This window comes from Borostomias antarcticus (assembly GCF_949987555.1).
Source record: "Borostomias antarcticus genome assembly, chromosome: 8".
Taxonomy (NCBI): Eukaryota; Metazoa; Chordata; class Actinopteri; order Stomiiformes; family Stomiidae; genus Borostomias; species Borostomias antarcticus.
In genome coordinates this window covers 23,320,516-23,345,554 of record NC_140241.1, presented here as the reverse complement: position 1 = coordinate 23,345,554, position 25,039 = coordinate 23,320,516, and the positions used below count along the sequence as shown (strand labels likewise).

The 25,039-nt window shown below is 42.9% G+C and overlaps 2 protein-coding genes across 2 annotated transcripts; both read right to left on the bottom strand.

Annotated features, from left to right (window-relative positions):
* Nucleotides 1-4,820: 4,820 nt before the first annotated feature.
* pip5kl1 (phosphatidylinositol-4-phosphate 5-kinase-like 1) lies at nt 4,821-19,514 on the bottom strand (the record flags this gene model as incomplete). The annotated part of the gene is made up of 10 exons (XM_084442540.1): nt 4,821-5,265; nt 6,377-6,539; nt 11,412-11,524; nt 11,702-11,757; nt 11,850-11,884; nt 12,151-12,275; nt 12,511-12,665; nt 13,559-13,609; nt 18,218-18,427; nt 19,500-19,514. 10 exons carry the CDS (start codon nt 19,512-19,514, stop codon nt 4,821-4,823), a joined length of 1,368 nt encoding a protein of 455 aa, XP_084298666.1.
* A 2,516-nt stretch (nt 19,515-22,030) lies between these two features.
* On the bottom strand, nt 22,031-24,317 carry dpm2 (dolichyl-phosphate mannosyltransferase subunit 2, regulatory). The gene is made up of 4 exons (XM_084441628.1): nt 24,263-24,317; nt 23,669-23,758; nt 23,407-23,509; nt 22,031-22,648 (listed from the first exon to the last, which is right to left on the bottom strand). The coding sequence occupies exons 1-4, from the start codon at nt 24,263-24,265 to the stop codon at nt 22,593-22,595; spliced, it is 252 nt and encodes an 83-aa protein (XP_084297754.1). The 5' UTR covers nt 24,266-24,317; the 3' UTR covers nt 22,031-22,592.
* Between the last annotated feature and the right edge of the window lie 722 nt (nt 24,318-25,039).

Below are 25,039 nucleotides of genomic sequence, written 5' to 3'. Positions count from 1 at the left end.
AGTCCATTATTTGTCCTAGATTTAAAGAGACAAGATACAATTTCTTCCTCCCACATTCCAGCCGTCCATTCATTCGTAGCCTACAAATTGCCTACAACATTCGACCACAGCGTGATCGAATCGATCATTAACTGATCTGAAATTTGTCAAAACTCACTTCTCAGCATAGGTTACTCTTCTCTCTCCAAGTTCGCTCTCCACGATTACTCTTAAAAATAGACTAGTAAACAAGAAATCAAATGTCATGGAATGTACTTCCCCAGCCTTTATTATAGGCCATATGGCCTATTAAAGGCCTATAGCAAATCATTGCAAAAAGGTTTATTACCATGGCATTCAAGCCTAATTTATACAAAATAGACTAGGCCCTAGTTTAAAAGATTAGTGTCACCATTTTGTGTAAAGCACGCCTACATAGTCCCGTGCACAAGGTTTCACTGAGGGGGAAGCTCATTGTGTGCGTTCGAGATTAGGCTATACCAGAGCCCATCACCGAGGGTGCTAGCCACAGCCCATTTTTACCATTGGCAATTGCTTTATACACAAAAAAATATACTTTGTATCTCAGTAAAATTATAGTCCATTCTACTCATGGTCCCTTCCAAATCCAGTTTTGAGGACATTCATTGTTTCTCTAGTCCCTTTTCTATATGTTAGGATTATCATAGGTTAGGCCTAGAGGTTAGGTGCATTGTGGTACAGTTATGATTAATTATAGTCATTGTATTTCACAGAATAGATTAGACAGTTACGTCACATCCTGCCCTGCTCCCAGTGTTGTTTGTGTTCCCTGTCCTGGGGTGCGTTCACCCGAAAAAACGTAGTAAAATGTTTTTTGAACAGAAACGGTGCATTAAGCACCCTGTTGTGTGTGTTGTTTTAGTTGGATCCAATGTACCTCTTTAATACTGCAGGGTTTTTATACAAGTCGCTGCTGATTGGGTAACTCATCTGACACACCCGCCAAGCGAGAGAAAACGTAGGCTACCTCTAATCCTGTTGCGCACAATTTCGAGGAAACATGTCGTTGAACCTGAAAACCGTAGCAAAACGGTGTATACTGTTGTCAGATTGAACGGCTGGTGTCTCTGTGTTTGTGTTGCTGTTGCCTCCCGTTGTCCCAGTTAATTCTTCACTCCCTGCCCGTGTGTGTCTGTGTGATTGGCTGTGTCCCTTGTTATGTTTAGTAGCCTAGCATCTGCACCTCCTTTCCGTTGACAGTACAATTATTTAGGTACAAGGTTTGAGTAAATTGCATTGTGTCTTTCTTTTCATTGGTTAAATTGTATTTTGTATTCGTACTGTATTTTGTTTTTAGGACTGTTCTTTGTATTGCATTTGAACTGTTATGTCTTTGCACTGTCCTGTCCTGCACAGTCACCCTATCCTACAGTATGTTGTCTTCATTCGTGTATGCTGTGACCCTGTCAAATTCCTAGTATATGTAAACCATGTACATGGCGAATAAACTGATCTTGAATCTTGAAAATAACATTTCCATGGTTCTTTTTGGCTGATGGGTGGAGCCCCTACTTTTGGAGTGCCCTCGACTGAAGGGGTAGGGGTTGAAATCTTTACCTAGAAATGGGACACCACTCCCTAAGTCTTCAATCTGAATTTTATTAGTTGCCTGATTTTCTGTGGAGTCCCTGGGATGTTACAATATGATTACTATTATTAAAGTGACATATCTGACCAAATTTCAGGACAGAATTAGACAGATTAATCTACTGAATAGCCAGGAAGCATGTTTACACATAAGCTATTAACGTTAGTCCGCACACAAAACAAGCCTCGCACGTCTGCACTGTTGGTAGCTACATGTCTGGACTGTATCGAAAGTCCTGCACCGAAATGGTTCGGTACAAATATGAATACACGGCCAGCTCAGCCAAGCTAAAGGGTGTATAGTATTACTGTAATAGCTGCACCGCTGTCACCAGTGTACCAGTTGTGGGTATGAATTGTACTGCAGAAATAACCACCAAGAAAAACTTCTGGGTTTGTTCTCATAACTTTTGTGATGTCTAAAAAGGGCACAGATCATCACAGCAACTCTCTTCCCCTAGTCACCTCTGTCTACTCTCGCACCAACCTCTCCTCTCAGGCCTTATTAAACAATGGCAGATTAGAGTAGATCAGACTTGAACAATCAAACGTCACTGTCAATCAACTATTGCATGGTTCAAGGTAAATCTGAATAATTAAATACACATACAAACAAAATACACATGCTATAGAAAATAGACTTGCTCTATTACTTCAAATATTTCCAACTCTTAAATTAGAGCTGGTAATGCAATTTGGCCAGAACTATCAAAAGAACAGCTGGATGTAATAAGCTCATCAGCCTTTAGCCAGGCTTGACCTGGCCTTGTTCTTTGTAGATTTTTTTATATTTTTTAAATCGCATCTATGTAAGAGAGATAATGGGGATGAGTGTGTTTTGTGGCCTAGCCGGACACTCAGACCACTTACACTTCATTTATTATTCATTATTCAGTGGGCGTGTGATTCAGGGGCTGGAGCCAGGCACAGGCTGTGATAATCTGGGGAGCATCTGTCCATTGTGGCATTAATCCATTCAACCTGTGCCTTATTTTATGTATCCATCCTTTGTGTGATTTCATATTTTTATTCACTAGTTTGATTGTCTGGGATTGAATTTCAATACATTTCATCCATCCTTTGTGTGATTTCATATTTTTATTCACTAGTTTGATTGTCTGGGATTGAATTTCAATACATTTCATAACTTAGATAACGTTGTGGTCCTGTCTTAATGTATGACCTATAAGGTCACTGTCATGAGCCAAGTATTTCACCCCTGAATAGAGGCTGATTGAAATTTAGTAAATACAGTTATCAATTTTCCCTGTATAGATCAGGTATGATGCCCCGCAGGGTGATTTAATACAGTACGATTAAATCTATCCCTTTCTTAGATCTGAATACAGCGGATAACCAAGTCGTAAACTATACCAAAGCTATTTTCATTCTTACTCACCACCCTTGTGCTACAGTAGGTTAGGTCACATGTGGCTCACACAGTTCCAACATTGTTAAACCCTAAAGCATGACATACAGTAATACAATATATGCTTTGTGACACATGTATTTGGTGCTTATAGAGGATTTATGAAGGCATAATGAGGTCTTTATGAGCTGCACTTCATCTAAAGGGGGACCAAATTGGATAACAAAGTGTACAGTTGCATGCATCTGGCCATTAGTGGAATATAAAGCTTTAACATGGGACTGGGAATATTCAACAGCTATTCTTTGTTGACCTGTGCCCTTCTGACTCAGTCTGGTCAGTACAGAGTTCACACCCTGAAGCCCGCAGGCTCTGCCAGACTGCTAAAACAGCTGAGCCAGTCTGGTGTTACTTAATATAACTTAATGAGGAGTTATTTCCATCATCTGATTAGCTGTGGGTCGTGTGGATGGAAGATAGACATTGAGGTGATGAACCAATGGCTATGATAAGTCAAGAAGGCCACTTCTGTGGCGCAAACATTAACATTTCTCAGTGCTGCCCTCTATTGGCGAATGTATGTCCATGCAATCCTTGACATCAAACTAGATCCAGGCAAGGAAGTGTTGCTAGTTGTAATAGCACACAGAAACGGAACGTCTCACATAACTGAATTCCTGATGTTCTTTATGCATTGAGCAAAGTTTACTGCACATGATCTGCAAACAAAAGGCACAAATATGAGTAGTGGGATAAACATAAATGTTAAATTGAGAGGACAACATGGGTAGTGTACAGGTAACATACATAAATTAGCCTTCCACACTACCCAGGTATCACACTCAAACTATCTACACTATCCCACCGCACAGTATCATAATCCCAGTCTGAAAAATATCTTTCAAGATGACACACCCAACCAGTTGTTTTATATAATGTGTTGTCCATAATAAGGAGCAGAATATCTTATATGTACTGCAGTGTAACAGCCCTTTGCTAGCCTTGCCATCATTGCACATTATAGAATACGTAAACAATTTATTGCAGTCACAGTCATGCACAGTGGCTTCAGTAAAGTATATTAATGTTGTCAGATGAACAGTAAAAACACAGCTTTCGTAAATACAACAATATGCCGAAGTAAATAAAGCAATGTGTCTCAGTTGGCTTCATGTGGAAAGCTAAATGCAAATTTCAAAGTAGAAGGCCTATAAAACTTTCTTTATTTGGTCTTGCCAAAATTATGAAATCATACCTATTAATCATTAATCATAGCATTTGATTCTAATTCACATATTATCCTTATCCTATATACAGTATAAGGATATGTAGGATTTCCTAACAGAAAATGGCCGGGTTTCCCGAACGAGTTAAGAAGCACTTAACTCCAAAGTACTTCTTAACTCCCATACAAAGGGTTCCTTAAGAAGGTTCTTTATCGGGAACCCCGGCCAATATCTGTTTGTCTGTCTGTTTACCTGTAATTACTCTGATTAACATGTTAAATTGACAGCCCTTATATATATATATATATATATAAAAGCCCTAATATATATGTGTATATATTTATATATATATATATATATATATATATATATATATATATATATAATGTTGATCTGTTATATCTGTTATATATCTGTAATCTTTTTCCAGTCTGTGTATGTTGATACATGAAAATAATTGAACCATACAAGTGGACAATCTGAAATGAGAGTGCGGTATACTGTAAGCACAGCTTGATGTTTTCAATCAGCCGTATTAGTTTATTAGTCCGTTAGAGGAGTAGTGTTTGCTCGTCGGCTAAGCCCGCCATCCCCGCTACGCTGCTCCTGAGTCCAGGCTACTTGGTGTGGTCCTGTGCCCACTGGCACAGCCTAAGGCAGTACGCTGGAGGGCTGACGGTGGAGAAGGTCTGCCCTGGATGCCTCAGTCTCTTCCAAAGATGCTCCAGCCTCTTCTTGAAGCCATAAACAGTGAAGATATCGATAATACCCACGAAATACCGCTGCTCCGGCCCGTCGATGACGTGAAGTGGGTTCTTGAAGTTGGGAAGCAGCCGGCGGTTCTGGGCCTGGAAGACCTGCAGTTCGTCTGAGCCTGAGGCCGTCCCCGCTGGTGGCCACGGACCGGGCTTCCCGGCAGGGCTGCCGCTTAGCTGGCTTCCTTCCTGTGTTTCCGACACACTTCCTGTCTTTGACACCAGCAGGTCGGAGTCGTCCTCCGTGACCACCCCGGGGACAGTGGCTGTGCCAGTGTGAGCGGGGCTTGAGCTTGTGATCACCGACCTGGAAGGTCAAATTGGAGATGATGCGGGTCAAGATGGTATCTAAGGTAACCAAGTTCAGGGGATGGGTCATTATACAACATGGTTGATGAGTCATGGTTGATGTTTTGCAACACAGTGTTAATTTGTATAATACTCTGAGAATACACTCTGTCTTTACATTGGTTTTGCTGAATAATTACTATACGTTCTGAAGATGTGCTGTTTTGTAATCACAGACCTTAGTTTGCAGAAATGTGCCAAATATTATGGACCTAACTGTATATTTGCCAGTGCTTTTTAGGGTCGGCGAGTGGGTCAAACAACCCTGACATGGACACAAAGAGTGCGGAACTAGTTAGCTTAGCGTTCTCGTTTAATTAAAGGGGCAGTGTGTTATTCTGGACATTTAGCCCTATTTGTGGTCTGTCTACCATGGACCTGAAACATAGAGACCATAATTTCACTGATCGTTCCAGTATTGAGCTAGCTGCAGTTTTTATGCAGGCTCTGACATGACATTCTCAGGATTAGCCTACAGTCTCTCTCTTCTCTTTCCTAATAGCTAGCCATGACGCAGCACTGCAACATAAACTGCTGTGACGGTGCATTTAGTCGGCTGGACCCAGGAGAGAAATAACTCAGACGACGCCGAGTGGGCGTGCTCTGCATATCGCAAATCGCTCAATGAAGGAATTGTCCAACGCTCGCTGCCTGCGCACCTCCATGCATTATGATGTCACAAATCAACGTGTGACAATCAACCGCGCTTAAAGCCCCAAACGCACTGGAAGAGTCAATTGACGCGCTTCATTTGACTCGCCTCATTCGACGCTCCTATGGCGCACTGCAGGCGTCAGCTTTGATAGGTAGCTGATTTAGACTGATTAGTCCCCATTTGACGCTCCAAAATGTAAACAAGTTCGGAGTAGAAGCGTCAAGGCAGTTTGACTCACCTCAAAACGCTTTTGGTGCGTGATCGGCCATTTAAAACAATTGGTGTACTTCAAAATGCTAGCGTCAGACTCTTCCAGTGCGTCTGGGGCTTTAGTTGCTGTGAACATCCGTGTCCTGTGACACGTATGATTGTGATGTTATGATGAGGGTTAAACAGAAGAGGATATGCTTCTCACTTTTTTGCGCGCATGATGAGGGTGGCGAAGGAAAGGCCCTGATGGCGCTCGTCCTGGTGCAAGGGCTGATGGGCCAGGAGGAGGCTGTAGTCCAGGACGTTGAGTCTCTGCAGGAAGGACGTATCGATCTCCATCTGTCGGAGTAGCCATGGCCGCTGTTGATCTGTCAGCAAACACACACATGCGCACACATATGCACGCACGCACGCACATACACACAAACACACACACACACAGAAATGGACAAAACACTTTCTTTAAATTATCTTGCAGATACTCAGTCGTGACTGAACTGCACAAATGACTCTCCTACAAAGCTCTAGCTAAAGGTAGTATACAAAGTTAATGTTATTATGGGTTATCATAAACATATCAAAAAACATCAAACAACTTATTTATCACGCAATGAAACACATCACACATGGTGCAGGAAGGCAGCAACGCTGAAACACACACACACAAATGACTGGAGCGTCCACTGATGAGACTTCTCTCTGCTCTTAACCCATCCTGACGTCCTTCCCCCAAGGGCAGCCGGGAGCAGACAGTAGGCATGTGTGGGGGTGTGGGGGACGCGCCCGGGGGCCAACCAAGTGCTGCTGTCCGTCTTTGTCAGGGACGGACAGCATTAGTGATCTGTTTTTCTGCATGTTTTTTATATTGGGTTCTTTATGGGAGAAAACCCTTGCGAACACGGTGAGAACATGCAAACTCCACACAGAAAGGCGACGGAGACCTTCTTGCTGTGAGACGACAGTATTAGGTACTGTGCCACCATGCCGCACATGAGTGATTTTGGGGTTCAGTATCTTGCTCAGGGACACTTTGGCACACTCCAGAAGCTGGGATCGAACAGGGGGCCTTGCGTTCCCCAGCTGGCCGCTCTACCTCCTGAGCTATGTGCCGCCTTTTAGAAACAGTTAGTAATCTTATGACATGCTAGCCTATTGACAAATGGTTGTAGGCCTAATATGAGGTTATCATTATGAGAACACAATAGTGTCGTTTCTGCTCCCCTACCAGAGATTCTGTAAAAATCTGGCATACGGGGTCTTTATGAGGACCGTTTAATCTCCTTCTTTTCAATTTGGCTCATAACACGACTGTGAGGTGTGACTTCAAATGGAGGCATATTCATTAGATGAGTATTGTAGTCAAGAGACGAGTGCAGCTTCTAAGTAAACTGGCGTGAAATGGATTGCTGATTTATATTCAGAGAAGGGAAGAATGTTTTGCTCTCCTGAACGACAGTGTCTCGTCTGCTTTCCCCTCCTTCCCCCAACCCCGCCTCCATCTCTCCATTTCTACATATTTACTCACACAATACTGGTGCTGTGTACGTGGTTTTGTGAGGAACCTCAGATGGAAGACAAGACATTGAAATGATAGAGATTTGTTGATTTCAAAGAAGGCCTGAGGGTCAAAACGTCATCAGATAAAGGAGAAATGCGTATGGAGCCAGAGTGTTCCTGCTCTCTCGACATAGAGATAAACCAGTGGTTATACGTAGGGAGAAACAGTCAATGCCAGACACTTCAGTGGTGTTGTTTTACCAGACTCTGGATTGGGTGTTAAGGGGGCCCAAAATTCATAGTAATGGCACTGGCTCCCAGCATGAGGAACATGGGAGACTGGGAATCTATACAGTATAGGGGTTGGTATGTAACTGGTAACATGGTAGCATGGTAAAGTATTTCATAGTTGACAGCCTGATTATACTAACCTCCTGCTGCTCACCTCTACACCTATATTGTAGTCTATGGCCTGGTTTAGATATGTATGCACTTAATTTAGGAGATAATCTCAACTGTTATAGACTAAGGGGAGACAGGTGAATAGGATTATTTTTTCCGGAAAAATATACTCGTGAATTTCTACCAGTTTAATCAGTTTAAACTCGATTCATTTTGCCATTGGGAGACAGGGGCTCTTTACTTTGCGTGTCTGAACAATCTGCCAGTGCGTGAGCAGGTTGTAGTATTTTTTCCATCATGTTATATAGCCCCCAGAATTTTTTTTTTTTTAACAAATGGCCACTGTCCCCCTTTCATCTTCCTTGACAATTCTAGAATTCAAGTTTGACCATACTGTAACAGATTGTCTCACAATGAAACTATGACATCATAATTGAACACAACGATATGACAACCACATTCTATTTCATAGTTAGATTTTGCTCCTTCAGTGGTCAGTGACATTTCAAAGTGGTTGGTGTATGCGATGCAATCCAGTGCTCCTAATATTTCCATGGCCTCCCTGTATGTCGGGAATCTGCACCCTGACATGACAGAGGCCATGTTGTACGATTTATTTAGCCCCATAGGGACACTCCATTCTATCCGAGTCTGTCGAAACAGGATCACCAGGCGCTCCTTACGGTATGCATATGTCAACTTCCAGCAGCCAGCTCATGCCAAACATGCTCTTGACACCATGAGCTATGACACAGTCATGGGCCGACAGCTCCGGATCATGTGGTCTCAGCGCGACCGCACCTTGAGGGACAATGGAATTGGCAACATCTTCCTGAAGGGTTTGGAGAAGTCCATTGACAGCCAGGCCCTGTATGACACCTTCTCTGCCTTCGGCAACATCCTCTCTTGTAAAGTGGAGAGTGATGAGAATGGCTCCAAGGGTTACGGCTTTGTGCATTTTGAGGCTCCGGAGGATGCTGAGAGGGCCATCAAGAGAATGAATGGCATGCTTCTCAATGACGAAAAGGTATTTGTTGGCCCTTTTAAATCAAGCAAAGAACGAGGGGCCGAGCTGAGGGTCCGAACCAAAGCGTTTACTGGCATCAATCTCTATATAAAGAACTTGGAGGAAGAGATCGATGACATGCAACTGAGGAAGGAGTTCTCTCCCTTTGGTAACATCATCAGTGCCAAAGTCATGATGGAGCGCGGTCGCAGCAAGGGCTTTGGATTTGTGTCTCTGTCCTCCGCTGAAGAGGCCACCAAGGCCATTGCAGCGATGAATGGACGTATCCTTGCCACCAAGCCCCTGTACGTGGCCCTGGTTCGGCCCAAGGAACATCGACGGGCGTACCTAGCCAACAGGTCCATGCAGCGAAAGGCCGTCATGCGTGCTATGCCCAACACGGAGATCAACCTGCCTGCACTGCCCTCTGGATCCTCCATGGCTGCCATCTCTCGAGCGTCCATCCAATGTGTTTCTGCCCAGACCACGGGCCTTCGTCCAACCTCTGCTCCTGCAGCCCCTGTGCATCCCGGTATCCACCTGCTGAGCGAGGAGTCTCAGACAACCTCCACTCTGGCTGCCATTCCACTACAGCAACGGAAGCAGATGCTGGGTGAGTGTAGTGGTCTGGTGGACTGTTCACTGTTAATTGTTTGGTTCACCGTCAATTGCCTGCCCCAAAACTTAAAGCCCTTGTAAAGATTGCGCCCCCAGTTAACTTAAATTAACCATCCAATTTTCCCCTCAAGAATACAACATGCATTCTTGGACCAGCCAACACAAGACCATTTCTGGTTACCAAAAGGTAAGTGATCCCCCTAAAAGTTTATATTTCATATACCATGTAAGCATGATCAGTCAAGTTTATCTGGTATCTGGTTTATCTGGTGTACAGGCTTGGACATACTGTAGACCCACCCTATATTAAGATCAGACAACTCTTTATTGCCAGGCCACTGTAAAGGTTCTCGAGGTTAATATTCATACTCAATTTCAGACAATAACTGAGCTTAAGAGGGAGAACCTCAAGGTCAAGCTCAGGATTTACTTACATAACATGACCAATGAGCAAAGAAATTATTGGATTAGCTTCAGTGACTTCCTTTTCATTAAAACAGAAAACTCCACCTCTGATGGCCTCTCCAACAATTGAGGATGAGGTCAATGATCTAGCGCTGCAGCTGGAGGCCAAGCTGAGCCCCCCTTGCCTCAGGGAGAGTGGGAGGAAAGGATTTTGGCCTTGTGATGCCCCTGAACCAACTCCACTTTTTGGCCTGGCACTGGAGGCAGAGGGCAAGCCTTTGAGGATGGAGGATGGACAGACAGGGCTCTCCTGTTCTTATATCCGTGCTCCTCTGAGTGCCCATAAACTCGCTCCACCTCTGATTGCCTCTCCGACAATTGAGGATGATGTCAATGGCTTGGCACTGCAGCTGGAGGCCAAGCTCATATTGAGCTCCCCTCTTCTCAGGGGGCAGGCTGGGGCTAACCCTACTGTCAGGGCACCTGCCGACACCATTGGTGCCATTAAACCCGCTCCACCTGTGATGGCCTCCCCAACCATCGAGGATGAGGTCAATGACCTAGCACAGCAGCTGGAGACCAAGCTGAGCCCCCCACGCCTCAGGGAGAGTGGGAAAACAGGTTTTTGGCCTTGTGTTTCTCCCGCATCAACTCCAACTATGGGCCTGGCACTGAAGGCAGAGGACAAGCCTCTGACGAAGGAGAGACAGACAGGGCTGTCCTGCTCCTCAAAACGTGCTCTGAAAGGCTCGGGACGACTTGCTCATGAACAGGAATGGGGTGAGGTCAAAACAGCCTGGACAGCATTTTTTTTTTTTATGCTCTCCAGTAGTAGCTGTGTAGATTAAACAATGTTAATTTTGTGATTTCAGATCTGAAGGACATTAACTTCCATCTGAACCCTGCATTAGTGAGCTTGAGCTTCACTATTCAGCTGGGTGCTACTGCCCCTTCAGCCGAGAAAGAGCTGGTAAAGTCTCTCTTTAGAATCTGATATAAGGTTCTGCGCTGAATTATACTTTCAGTGAGGCAATCCACTGAAAATTTTACTATTGTCTGTTTTCACAGATTTGACAGATCCGGATGCGTGCCTGGCAGTCAGTTATAGATTGTGTGTGCACAACAACAACAACAACAACACACACTCTCACATACTATGTACACACACACACACACACACACACACACACACACACGCACACACACACACAATAGCTAAACCTATTTATTTGAATGCAGCAAAATAAATAGAAACACTTCCTCAACATTTTAAGGGACTTCACAGAACAATAGTACAGTACAGCACTCTCACCTAAAGTGATGTACTGGCCCTCAAAGTTGAGGTCCTTCAGAACCACGATGACTTGGCTTCCCTCTGGTGCTGGGTCTGTCCATCGGCTGACCTCACAGCCCTTGATGTCGTACCTGCATGCATCGAGAATGTGAATGTGTCAAATATATTGATGTGAAATGTTTTTGTGTATTGTTTTATGATTGTGAAATACTGTATGCTTGTAAAACGCAAGTGTTTTTTTGTTTTTTGGATAAACTTGCCCCGATTTCACAAGACACCTTTATTCTCATTCTGTGTAATGGGCTTACCTGGTAGTGATTCGGTCATCTGGATAAAAAACACTCTGCATAACAATAAAGTATTTCTGTTGATGACAAGAAAATAATTCAATTCAAGTGGTGAAGCTTAGATCATGATACATTGTGTATTTTAACTATTTCAAATCGGTCACAGTACCTTCCTTCTTTGGGGAATTTTGATCATGTGGACACCTTGAATTCATAAAATGAGAAACTCATCATTTTCTATTATGAGGGTTCATCCTTGCTGTCTTACATCACTTAAGAGTTGTTTCTAATATGGTCATTGTATAGTAGTGGGTTAATTTGGGTATTCTTAGTAGAATATTCTTGTTTATGATTATGATTATGGTTATGGTTATGGTAAGTGTGTGTGTGTGTGTGTGTGTGTGTGTGTGTGTGTGTGTGTGTGTGTGTGTGTGTGTGTATGCATGCGTGCGTGCGCGTCCGTGTCTTACCTAAGAACTTGACCAAGAGTGAATGGGGATATTTCTCCAGATGCTTCATGTAAATTCTCAAATTGGACAAGAGAAATTTGACTTCTCTTTTGTTCTGGGTCTTCACAAAAAAACGCTTGTCATTCCTACATTTTGGAAAAAAGCACCTGCTGTGAAAAAACTGTGACGGCGTGTGTATGTGTATGTGTGTGTGTGTGTGTGTGTGTGTGTGTGTGTGTGTGTGTGTGTGTGCGCGCGCGTGTGCGCGTGTGTGTTTGTTTCCGAGAAAGAGATAGAAAGACCATTGATACAGTACGGTACATGTATTGACGTTAGGAAAAAAGAGATAGACCATTAATATGATATGTGCTGCTGACTCACGTTAGGAAGAAGTCGGCCTTGCTCTTTGAGTTACTGATGAACTGCAGGTAGCAGCCGTCAGAGGAGAGCGAGTGCTGGTACTCCTTCTCTGTCATGCCTAGGGAGCGCCTCAAGCTGCCGAACACTGGCCCAGCAAACGTATCCATCCTGAAGTCCTTCAGAGACACACACACAGATAAGACTAGATTACAAGACTAGCACATTTTACAATACAGCTCTGTAATTTAGCCAACACTTTTATCGAAAGCAAGCGTACCAACTGTACATACAAGTCATCATTAGCATAGCCTTCAATAAGAACACGTGCCACCAGAAGTCACAGTGCTAGAGAAAGGAGGGCTTTTTTTTTCACATATACCAAAGGTTGAAGTAACATTGGGTAACAATATGAAACCATAGGGGTTGAGGTAGAGAGGTAGAGAGGTCAGTAGGGGAGGAGTCCAGGGGTTCTCTAAAGACATGGGTCTTGAGTCTCCTTGGAGAGATGGGTACCCAGATAGCAAGCGGATCTGGGCCATATACAGGCCAGATCTGGCCCTTGTGGCTTAGTTCCGGCCCATATATGGCCCAGAATCATTACACATCCGCTTGCTATCTGGGTAGTGACTGCTGTCTTGACAGTGGTGAGAAGCTCATTCCTCCATTGCCGTGTCAAAACAGCGAAGAGCTCAGTGATCCCGGCATGCTCATAGAGAGAGCACCAGGGCAGCAGTTCAATTCAGTTTAATAAAATATATCTCGTATACAAAACACAGACATCAGATAAGTAGCTGAATAACAGTATCATACTGTGACAGCTATTACAGGCTGTAGAGTAGATTAAAATCGAGATGAAATGGTTGGTCAGGTCAGGAGAGCGAGTGACAGGCCTGGTACTCTGTGCTCTGTAGTAGAAGCATCATTTACTGTACCATGTCCATAGATAATACATTCACCGCACACTAAAAACTCTTCAAATTGACTTATTCTTTTCATATTCTAATTTTTAGCAAGTGAAAATCGTGGAGCAAGCTCAGCTGAATGATATACTGTAAACACATGCACATACCTGGTGTATTTGAGTGACTTCCAATCTGAAATCCTCATCAGACAGTTCTTCCTGAGATAAGAGAGAAGATAAAAGAAATTATGAAATGTACAGCAGAAATGTTAATAATGCACATGTGACAAGACTTTACCATTATTTTATTACCAATTATATCATTACCATTGGTTTAATCATAGTGTTAGACTCTTAATCTTAGACCTACTGGTAAGCACAGCGTTTGATACGGCTGAGGATGATTATCCTAATCAATCATCTTAAAAAGTTGGTTGGTCTTTCTGACTGTGCTAAATTGGCTCAGAACATACATCAAAAAGAGAGTGGTTTACGCCAGGCTTGGAGAACATGTGTCTGAGAAACATGACATCTGCTTTGGGGGTTGCACAAGGGAGCTGCCTTGGTCCATTACTATTCTCACTATACATGCTGCCACTCAGGGATATCATTAGAGGGCACAATGTATGTTTATGTGGATGACACCCAACTGTACATCCTGCTGAACCAAGTGATGCTGCAGCTATAGACTCCATTACTCTGTCTCTTGGCAAAAAATAAATGGATGAGCAATAATTTAAAACGAGGACCAAACCGAAATCCTACTAGTAAGCCCTAAAAAAAAGAGAAATGCTATAATAATTTGGGGGAATTTCATCCCTGGATTAAATCTGAGGTTACAAGTCTCAGTGTTATCTTAGATTCAGATTTAAACTTGAAGTCCCACATTAAAAAGGTGATGAATACTTCATCTTCCCACCTTAGAAACATACTGTAGCTATTGTACGTCCAGTTTCAATAATGGTTAGCATACTGTATCTCAATCGACCTCAGAACCAACTAAGGGCTTCAAAATTCATCTTCAATGATGTGTTTTAACTTTTAGAACAAAACGTACTCTATTCTGGGAGTCTCTGTTAAACACAGACCTTATTTTCAGCTTTTTTCGCGACTCCCATTCATTTCTCCCATAGGGATTTAGAACTCGGAACCAAATGGCGGCGATGCTAACTTCTCAGCCTACAAAATGATGACATCACTTCACCCCTCTGTGCTTCACCACATGCTGTCTGGGTCTACTGTAGTAGTGCTGGATCGCGTCGCACTATGTGAGACCCGTAGGTGTGTTTGTCCCGGTTCACTTCAGAACAAGAAAGACTGACTTTGCCTAAGTGATAAATTGACATGATGTCTGTGACTGCTGTGACATGCGGCTGCATCACAAGCTCCTCTGTGGCTCCTGTGGATGAGCAGCTGGCAATGTGAATACCAGACAACAGACTGGACATTCATGCATTACCCTGCTGAGTCAGCAGACTATGTTTCAATGGAACTTTTAGGCATCAGGTGGTTGTGTGTGTGTGTGTGTGTGTGTGTGTGTGTGTGTGACTAACTACCTTGTGACCACTCATTCACTAGAGAAGTACAGCCATACAAAATTCCAATGCAATATGGTTGCTAGATGAGTTGTCTATCTAGGCACAAAATGTACAGTAAGAAAATTTTCTAAAAGCTTAAAAAGTTATTCTAAAACAAACTTTTTCCATTATAGGAGTTTCGCCAACACAATATGTAACTTCTCAACGTCTTAGTGTATGAACATGTGTGGAAGGAGAGATGGACATAACAATACTGCTGTCCAGTGAGAAGCATCATATAGAGATCACACACAGTAGTTTTACTATTCCAGACAACTTCTCTACAGTGGACTATGACAGTCTTGTGACACACAGGAAATCATTTTAGTTTGTTACATTCTCAGACCAAATTATGCAAAGAAACACAATAAATATCAAAGGTTTGGCAGAAAACTAGACCATCAACAGATCACTAGGCCTCAGAAAAAATAAAAAATGAAATGAAAAGAAGAAGTCAATCTGACCATATCTGTACCTTAGCCCTAACCCTCTCCCATGAAATTCAAGGAAATGGTCTGTAAGTTTCTATAAGTGATGAGAAGTCATTGTTTTAATTGTTGCCACAATGCTTGTTTCTAATATGACTAGCTTATATTACAGTATGCTGTAGGCTAGTCGTAGACTCCAATCTTGGAACAGAGTATTATCTGTCATTTTCCAGATTCATTTAAGTTAGAATAAGTTGAATCCCAAATGTCTCTGGCTCTAATAAAAGCCGTGGTGTTGTTCCATACTCCTCTGTAAGGACAACAATGGTGTTTGTCAGACAAGCCATGCATGCCTGGGCAACACTGAGGGCAAACAGCCTTGCTATACATGCTAAACAAAGCACAAGCCACCCCTAACCCCGCCTACCCAGCTTCAGCAGAGGCTCCATTCCAAACTGAACACATGATCCCTTCTCCTCTACCTCCAACAGGAATCAACTGCACTTATCTGAGGTGACAGCATGAGTGTAAAAATCATGGGACCACCTTGATTAATTTGGGAGATCTACACATAGTACATCATTTGGCATGACACTATTCATAACACTGTTCTAGTTGACAACTGCTGATGCCCATTATGAATAAGCATTCAGGTTCAATTCAAAGTTCAGCCAAAATATCAACATTATTGGGGTTAGGATAAGAGGGTGAGGTGGGGAGGTTGGGCAAGATTGTTGGGAAAAAAAACAAAATGTCAACTGTTACCTTTAATTACAAAAAAAAAAAGTCTATGTATCCAAGAACTAAACATTAATGTAATTAGATCTGAATACTAAGTTCTTACTGTAGTAATGACAGTTGTACTGTAAAAGAAGCAGAACAACTCAATGTTCCTTCTGCCTTCTTTTATCCAGCCAGCTCTGATTCTCAAGGCCAAAGGGGGGGTTTCAGTTTGGAATCTAGCCCAGTCTGGGGCCCCGACGAAGTTGAAGGGCAAGGACATTAGATCGACCTGTGTATCCGTGTCTGTGCATCTCTCTGCGTCCTACACATGTTGTCCCAGAGCTCACCACCAGAGGGGCGCTGCCACAATTCAATTGTCTATTTCCAAGTATATTTTGCTTTGTACAGTGTAATTTGTCTAGTATAGGCTACTCAGGAAGCCGTCAATTTTCTAAATCCACAGAGAACATAGCTTGTTTAGTAGCTAGTCAACAGGATGATATGGTGAGGCACGAGCGAAAGATACACAAAATCATTTTAATACACAGGCACTAATTAACTCCAAACTGCTCAAGACAAGTCTAGCTAGATTCTCCAGGTATACTGTGCACCTGTTTCTAAGGGCTGTGGTCCCAAAGCGTGCCCTCTCAGGGGCCTAAGCCTTGAGTAATTACAGGTGAGTGGAACATGATTGTCTCTGATGAGGTCCTATTGTTCAGTCCCCAGTGCGTCCTCTCTTGACCTTAGATCGTCCTTTCACTGCCCTCTCAAAATGAGCAACTCAGGATTGGAGCTCCTACCACCGCTGCAGAACACATACAGCTCACAGGCCAGAATCCTCAATGATGATCATGACACGGGATACTGTTATATGTTTTAAGGTTGGTTTTACTGTACTGTAAATGTGTTCAAATGATAGTTTTGCTGTGTATAACAGTTTCAATTTCTCAATGTAGTTTAAAAGGGAACACCTTCATTTTTGATGCTGATTTCCCACGTTTCCCAAATATTATACACCATTGTCTGATTGTCAAAGCCTTCACTGTGTCATTAGTTACATTACATTAGTGATTGTGTGACCTTCTTCATCCATAGTCCCGTTCATTCTCAAAATCTTTACGTCTTTTTGAAAAGCCAACTGTATTATGGACACCTGGATGGTCACAAATGCAAACCTTCCTTAAATGAGCCTGTAACAGCTTATTCCCAGTCTTTACCTTGTAGACTGTAATAGGAAATTCAAATCTGTTTATTCTCTGATCAAGACATTAGTCATAGGAAATATTGAGTTTGGTTCAGATAGACTACTGTCAATAAAACAAGGCCCTGATTTCAATGACGTTAGCTCCCAGTTGCTTTGATCTGAAGGGAACATCCCCTGTGGCCCAGCTAGGTGAGATCTGGTCTACAGTAGGAAAATCCACATGGAGTAGAGGGGATTACTCCCCCACTTCAGCTCTGTCCTCTGGTCCTAATGTTGATTCAAACTGTTGTCTCTTTTGTTATATGCTTCCTGTACTATTCCTTTTGTGTAATCACATGCTTTCCTGAGGCTCCTCCTGTAACGCCCATTCCATGACATCAAATGGTGTTTTTAGCCGATCAGCTTCAATTTCCGGTTTTCCGGCCTGAGAGTTTGAATAAAATGGTGTGTTCAGGAGATCCAGGGGGCTTTCTAGAAACCTGGGTGTTTCTCTCCAAAGACCCGTTTTGCAAATCGTATTGGAAATAAAGAAACCAGCTTTGGACTTGCAAAGGTGAACCTCGGCATTTCAACTACTCATTCTTAAGCATTAGAATAATTCCCTTAACAAGGCCATGATTTTCAGCATGTGGTATTTTAACGGGGCGGGTGAAATCGTTAACTCTCAAATTTTGGTAGCCTATGTTTTCACACACTCCCCAATGACATGTGTCTGAATGGTGCAGTGATTCTATTCATAATTTAGAGAGTACCACAGGTACACTCCGACTAAAGCAAGCAGCATTTTCTAAGTCATGGACGTCAACAACAATTAGGCTACATGTTAAGTCAGGTTTCCCTTTGGTAAGTGAAATGCACTGCGGCTGAATGCTGACCTGTGAGGATAGTCACTCACCGGCGGAGGGTTGTCGATGGTGTTCTGCACTGCAGCAGACAGGCCCTCCTTCATCATACAGGTGAGGCTGTAGAACTCATGCTGCTGGTCGATCTCAAACAGGCCCAACAGTTTCCACTGCTGCCTCAACCCCCCCCACATCCGCCTCTTCACTGTGCGGGAGCACTGTCGAGACCCCGAGGCCCTCGCGGCCCCCCCAGAGATCTCCACCTAGAACACACACACACGCACACGCACACACACACACACACACACAAAGACACACACCTCAAAAAACGATAGTTCTCGCCATCCAGTAATACAGCAGTAACTTAAGTTGGCCAATGTGAGGTAGCTTTACTAGCAAGGATCAATAACTGTTGTTGCTGTGCAGTGTGCACTGTCCGACATTTAAAAAAGAAAAGAAAAGTGGCCTAGGCCTATAGCTGTGGCACCCTGAAACCCCCCCACCCCCCACCCTAATAGCCTCAGAGAGTGGAAGCTTTTAGTGGCTTTATGATTAACTGGACAAAATAGCACTCCAATGTTTGCCACAAGCAAGTTGAGGGTAAGTCAGGTCAGAATCATATACCCCACCCACAGGAGGCTATAAATATGACCCTATGTTGATCATGGATCAACCGACTTGTCTCCTTGACAACAGATAGAATAAAGGGAGAAGTTTTTTTAAAAGCATGTCGCTCTTTATTCAGGCATCGACGCAAGCCTGTTATTTAAAAAAAATAGGCCTATATTTAAAAAAATATTTTAAAACGATCACCCTTTATGTATTGCTGATTGGCAATGGACGCAATCTGCTTATCAATAATAGGCCTACTGTATGTTTGGGAAGTCTCCCTAGCTGTGTCAGATCTATGTTAGGACACAATTAAAATGGCTGGTTCTTACATTAATGTGACTATGCACTTCCTGATCAAATTGATTTGTCATCACACTACACAATTGGGCTATAATAATCCGTAACTTGCATCATAAACTGGTAAACTGGTTCTACATTTAGCATTTTCAGGATCGTCACAGGCAATTATTGAATAAGACCTAGATCCTAAGGATGATGTCCATATTTGCCTATTTAATTGGATTTCACTTTCGTAGGCTATAAATACAGGCTATAGTGGCCTGTCATTTGCAGTTGGTGGCAAATACACCGATGAAGTTAATCACTCGCGCATGAGAAAAGCATCTAAATATTGATCGCAGAAAGGAACATATTTATAGTCGTTCTACACTGAGCATGGACATGGGAAGGCTAGATAAAATTACATCATGCCAAAACACTTGCCTCAGTTTGAGTCATCGAAACCGATCCTCTCTGGTCCACTCTCTTCGGTTCGAGCGTTCAGCGCGTTCTTTTCATCCTCGATTCAAGCTTTTGAATGCACGCTAGCGGCGATGTAGCGACAGTGCGGAACCCCCGCCTGTCCTGCAGCAAGATAGCGTTTATCTCTGCGTACAGCCCATTGCCTCGTTTACGTTTGTGACGAGCTATTTCCAACTACCGAATCGTTCAGTTGTTGGTTTCAATATTTGTGTCTAATTTTGAAACCAACAATTCAAATAGACTAGTTTTTCGGTGCAGATCACTCTCGAATGTGGTCTGAAGTAGCCTAGGCTAGCCTATATAGAATACTTATAGGTCTATAGCCTATGATTTATACGCCAACAGCAACAAATGATTGCTTGATTCTTAAATTAACTAGATTAAGGCTTAATCTAGTTGAATGCCAGTTGCAGGCGCCAACTTCTGACACCAATGCAATGTTGGCCAAATAACTGGGTCAGAGACTGAATCCTCGGTTTATTGCACATCTAAGAAACATTGAACAATCTCACACAACAGCCTGTTGTTGAACTCACACATTAAGAGATCGAATGTCTCACACAGACATTTATAAGCACCCCCCCCCCCCCGGGTAGGCCGGCTGACCTCTCAAATCAGAACTCCATTAAACCAGGGTCGCTACAGTACTATATAAATAAACTAATAACTAAATATACACGCACCTGTGGCCAATAAGAGTCAGATACAGTATATAAGGGCAGCTAGCCCAGCAATCTTATCCTAGCTAAGCTTTCAGTGAGCAGGCTGGGGTTTAGCAAAGGCTCTGTGGGGCTTCGCTCCACTCATAGAACTGGGTAGAAGGTTCAAGGTAGTTTTATTTGTCACATGCAGAGATACAGAGTAAACGTGCAGTGAAATGAAGGAAGTGTGCTCAAGTCATTGTGCTAAAAACAGTAAGATACAAGAAGATGAATAACAATAGGACAAAGAAACAGACAAGGATAAAAGAGATAAAAAAGAGGAGGTAGACAATAATAAAAGTATCAGACTTTACACTAAAGTGCAAATGTAAAAAAAAAAATCTGAACTATACACTATGCACACAGTACTACTTAAAGTAGCCTACAACAGATGCCCAAGTCATGTTCAGTGTTCATGTGTGTTTCTGTGTGTGTGTGTACGTAACCATTAAGCTCCGCCCCACAGGGCTCGCTCCTTAATGGCATAAGCGGAGCGACACGACCGCATCAGACACTCTTGCTGAACCCATATAAACTAGAAATGGTAATGAGAGCATAGACCTCCGCCCCTGAATGCATTCCGTGGCTCTGTGTGCGCCAAAACTGAATGGGTTCTAAATTGGCCCGTGCTACACCCCTCCACCGAGCTTCATGAGAAGCGTTTTTGCGTAATCCTAGTCCAAACAATGAATGGAGGTGAATGGGCCTCTGACTTGGACGCGATGACCTCAGAGGCGACGTCCCCCAGTGTTGGCGAAGACAAAGAAGTGTGCCCGATGTATCTACACGGCAGGGTCAAGACGGGCGCAGGCCGGGCAGTCGGGAGACAGCGCCAGGCCGTCTTGGGCGTACTGCCGACCCAGGCACACAAAGTAGTACAGATGTCCTTCTTCAGGGTCGAGGTCGCCGCTGCAGATTCTCTGGAAGACTAGCGATCGGTGGCCGGGGCGCCACCAAGTACACCTTATATTCTGTAGGGCGCCTGACTCTTATTGGCCATAGCTCTGTGTGTTTCCTTTTTTCAGTGAAGTAGCTAGCTATGATTGGCTAAGCCATTAAGGAGCGAGCCCTGTGGGGCGGAGCTCCACAAAATAGAGCCCCCCACAGCCCAAGACCAATTCAGAGTGGTAGCTGACCACCTCAGTGTCACTCATGGTAAATGGACTGCACTTATATAGCGCTTTTCCAACTTAGCGGCACTCAAAGCGCTTTACAATACACACACATTCACACACCAATGGCGGTAGCTGTCATGCAAGGTGCTAACCTGCTCATTGGGAGCAATTTGGAGTTAGGAGTCTTGCTCAAGGACACTTCGACATGTGTACAGTTGGAGCTGGGATTCGAACCACTGACCCTTCGATCATTGAACGACCCGCTCTACAAACTGAGCTACAGCCGCCCCACTCAGACACGATCAGGACATTCTGATATGGTATTTGAAAATAAAAGCCCTATACAGTACATATAATAAATGAGCCATCTTTCCTCAAATTTCTGATTGGCATTAAAAGGAAACCTCCCAGCCCAAGACCAATTCCACTTTGCAGTGGGCCACCCCCAGGTCACACAGACTATCAAGACATTCTGATGTGGCATTTCAAAATAAAAACCTATAAAAGGTACCTTGTGAAATATTAATACTTACGTACAGTAGACCTACTTCATGACCAAAACTGACCTTAAAATCGCCCAGTTATAGGCTACGTTATTTACAGAAATTACTGCTTTATCCAACTTCAACTTGCAGATGTAGTTGTGTGGACAATGACATAAGATAAAAAGTCAAAACCTTTTAAAAATATTTATTCCAAAACTAGACAACTTTGCAGCCCAGATATGATGCTTCATTTTACCTCAAAATACAGTATCTCACACAGAAGTACATCCCACATTTGCTTAACAGTGAAATCCTGAACAGGTCTGGTAGCTATCTTTTCACTCCATTTTATGGAGTTAGTAATTCTCACACTTTTTATTTTTAGACCTTTTCTATACCTTTATCTAACAGGGAACACAAGTATTGACTCATCAAGGAGACAATCGGCCCTTGAGGACCATTATAATATCTGTAGCTTATCAACATCAAGTTAGTTCTGAAAGAACACAGGATTAGATGATCATATGAATTTAGCAATTATTAGCTCATAATTTCTTTCAGTCACCTGGAAGGTTTTGTCAGCTGTTAAAGAGATGTAAACTTGCCATAGTCCAGACTTGTTTTTGGTTTGGAATGTTGATGATGATGTTGGATCCAGTACGGATCTAGAGAAGCTACCGGAACATTGATGCAAGTTCTAGGATATTATTTTTGACCCGTTTAGTTGTGTCTCTGACATTATTAGCCTTTGGTTTAGTCCACCTTCTTGGGCTTGCGATTCTTCCAGGTGACCACACCAATAAAGATACCTGCGAAGAAGAGAGAATAATAAGGGAATAATCTGTTTACAAGATTGAATCATCTGATGTCCCACAGTCCTGTGAAGATTAATCAAGAAACAGTCAGGATAAGCAGAAACAAGGTTATCTTTACAATAATACTACAAAGATTTTATTAAGGCACACGTATAGCCAATCATTTGTAGTGCATGTACAGTATGTGAGTGTCTACCTGTGAGTATTTTGTAAGGGCTTAACATTTCTTTGACAATCAGTGTTAGGCTACATAAAAAGAGGGTCATTCCATTTAATTTTTAAAAATGTGGGTGGACTAATAGTGCATGTACACCAGGCAGCGTGACTTTTCATTGTATTGCTTGGTTGCTGGCTTGTGGGGTTTCTTGAGGACATAAGAAGGCCACTATGCCAAGTTTAAGTTAATATCTCCTTTCTGTAACCATCTGGACTCTAGGTGGTAGCAAAGTGTAGAGATAGCAGATTACTCTCAAGTAATCTGTGTTCCCAGAAGCTCTTGCTGCGGCACCTCTGAAGTCACACTATCTGAATGTATGTTGTGAAGTAAAGGTCAAAAGAAATATAAATAGTAAAATAAAGTTACCTATAAATAGTAAAAAAAAACAAAAAAAACACTTATGTAGCCTACAGTTGCAGGTATAGGTAACTTGCTTCCATCTGGCAGTGCCTTGCTCCCATTGGGGATCTTCAAACTGTGGTTTCTCTAAAACAACAAAGTCTCTCTATGCCTGCTATTTCAGTGGACCACTCACCTATACAGAGTAGCAGTAGCAACGCTGCAATCCCAGGTAGAATAACAGAGTATTCCCGCGGGATAAAAAACTTGTGGATGATGTGGTCACTATCCACAAAGGGCTGAAAAGTACACAAGCTCACATCAGTATAGTATGTCATCAGTGCTGCTTAACTACTAAAACTAGGACCAGTGTTTTTATATTTTATAGTAGTACGGGCAAATATGCTTTAAAATGATATTACTGTACTTGTAACTGCACATTTCTGTGCTGTACATACCAAAATGATGACCCAGATTGTGTAGTATGTGAACAGCAGGAGGCTGAAGCCAACCAGGCCCATGCCAACTGCTTGGTCTGTCCCCGTCGCCTTAAACACAAAAGTGTACAATCGGAAGGTTGAGGAAATGAGTTGCAATAGGTAGTGTTACTTCCGGTCAGATTCTATAGCTACCTCTGGCTCTACGCTATGCTATCCCACAACCACGTAGCACAGCTAACTAACGTTAGCAGCTTGGATAGCTAAGCAGCTACGCCAGCTACACTTAGCTAGCTAATGCATTTAAACCGAGAAATACATACAATACAAGTAATCGGGGAAAGTGTTTGACCCTCTTCAGTATAGCTTGGAATGATAGTGGAAACTAATTTAGGCACCATTCAAATAGACATAGCCTATAGGCTAACTGAGTTAGCACTAGCTAGCTAGCCAACTTCCCAGCCTCTGACTGTAACGAACAAACGAGTCTACGCAAGAAAACAAAGGTTTCAACAAGAAGGTTGGATGTAAAAATGGCCCACTGCATACTACCAATATTAATTTAAGCTAGCATAGCTAACTAACAAAATAACGTAGTGCTACTGGCGACCTCACCATACTGACGTAGATTGTTTTGAGTTTGAACCACTTCCTGTAAAATATTTGCTCATTTGCGAGGATCAGGACTGCGCAGTCGGTAATGCACTGATGTGCTTAATAGTCGTTTTAAAGAAGGCCTGAGTTCGAAAGGGACTCATATAATAATAACAAGGCAAAATACACGCCATATTGATGTCTTCCATTTGAAAACGATATTTCTATTTTCCAGGAATGATTGAGTCTTTGCTTTTACCTCCGCCCATTAGGCCTATTCTCCGCGCAGGCCGGAGAATAATGTTTTCGGTCGCGTGTGTGATGGGTGGTTCTGTTAGTTAGTTAGTTTGTTAGTAAGCAGGAATACGCAAAAACTACTGAACCAATTTTCATGAAGTTCGGTGGAGTGGTGTAGCATGGGCCAAGGAAGAACCCATTAAATTGTGGAGTGCCTAGAGACAGGGTTTGGACTAGGGATGCCACAGTTCTCGGTATTATATTGTACTGTAGGCTACTGTATGCCATCCACAGTTTAATGTGCACTTGTGAATTACGTGTTTTCGGTTGACTACTTACCATGCATTTCTACCTGCCGAATTGAAGCCTCTCCCCGCGAGTACATTATCAAATGGGATTTCTTTTTGACCCACACAATCTATGACCACTTTAGAAAAAAGCTCTTCCACTACAGGCACAGGAGTCATGGGAGCTCCACTGACTTTCTGATGAGGTTTCCCTACCAACTGACAAAATTGCCAGGAGTGGCAAAAAGCTACCACATCTTGATTGAGTTCAATA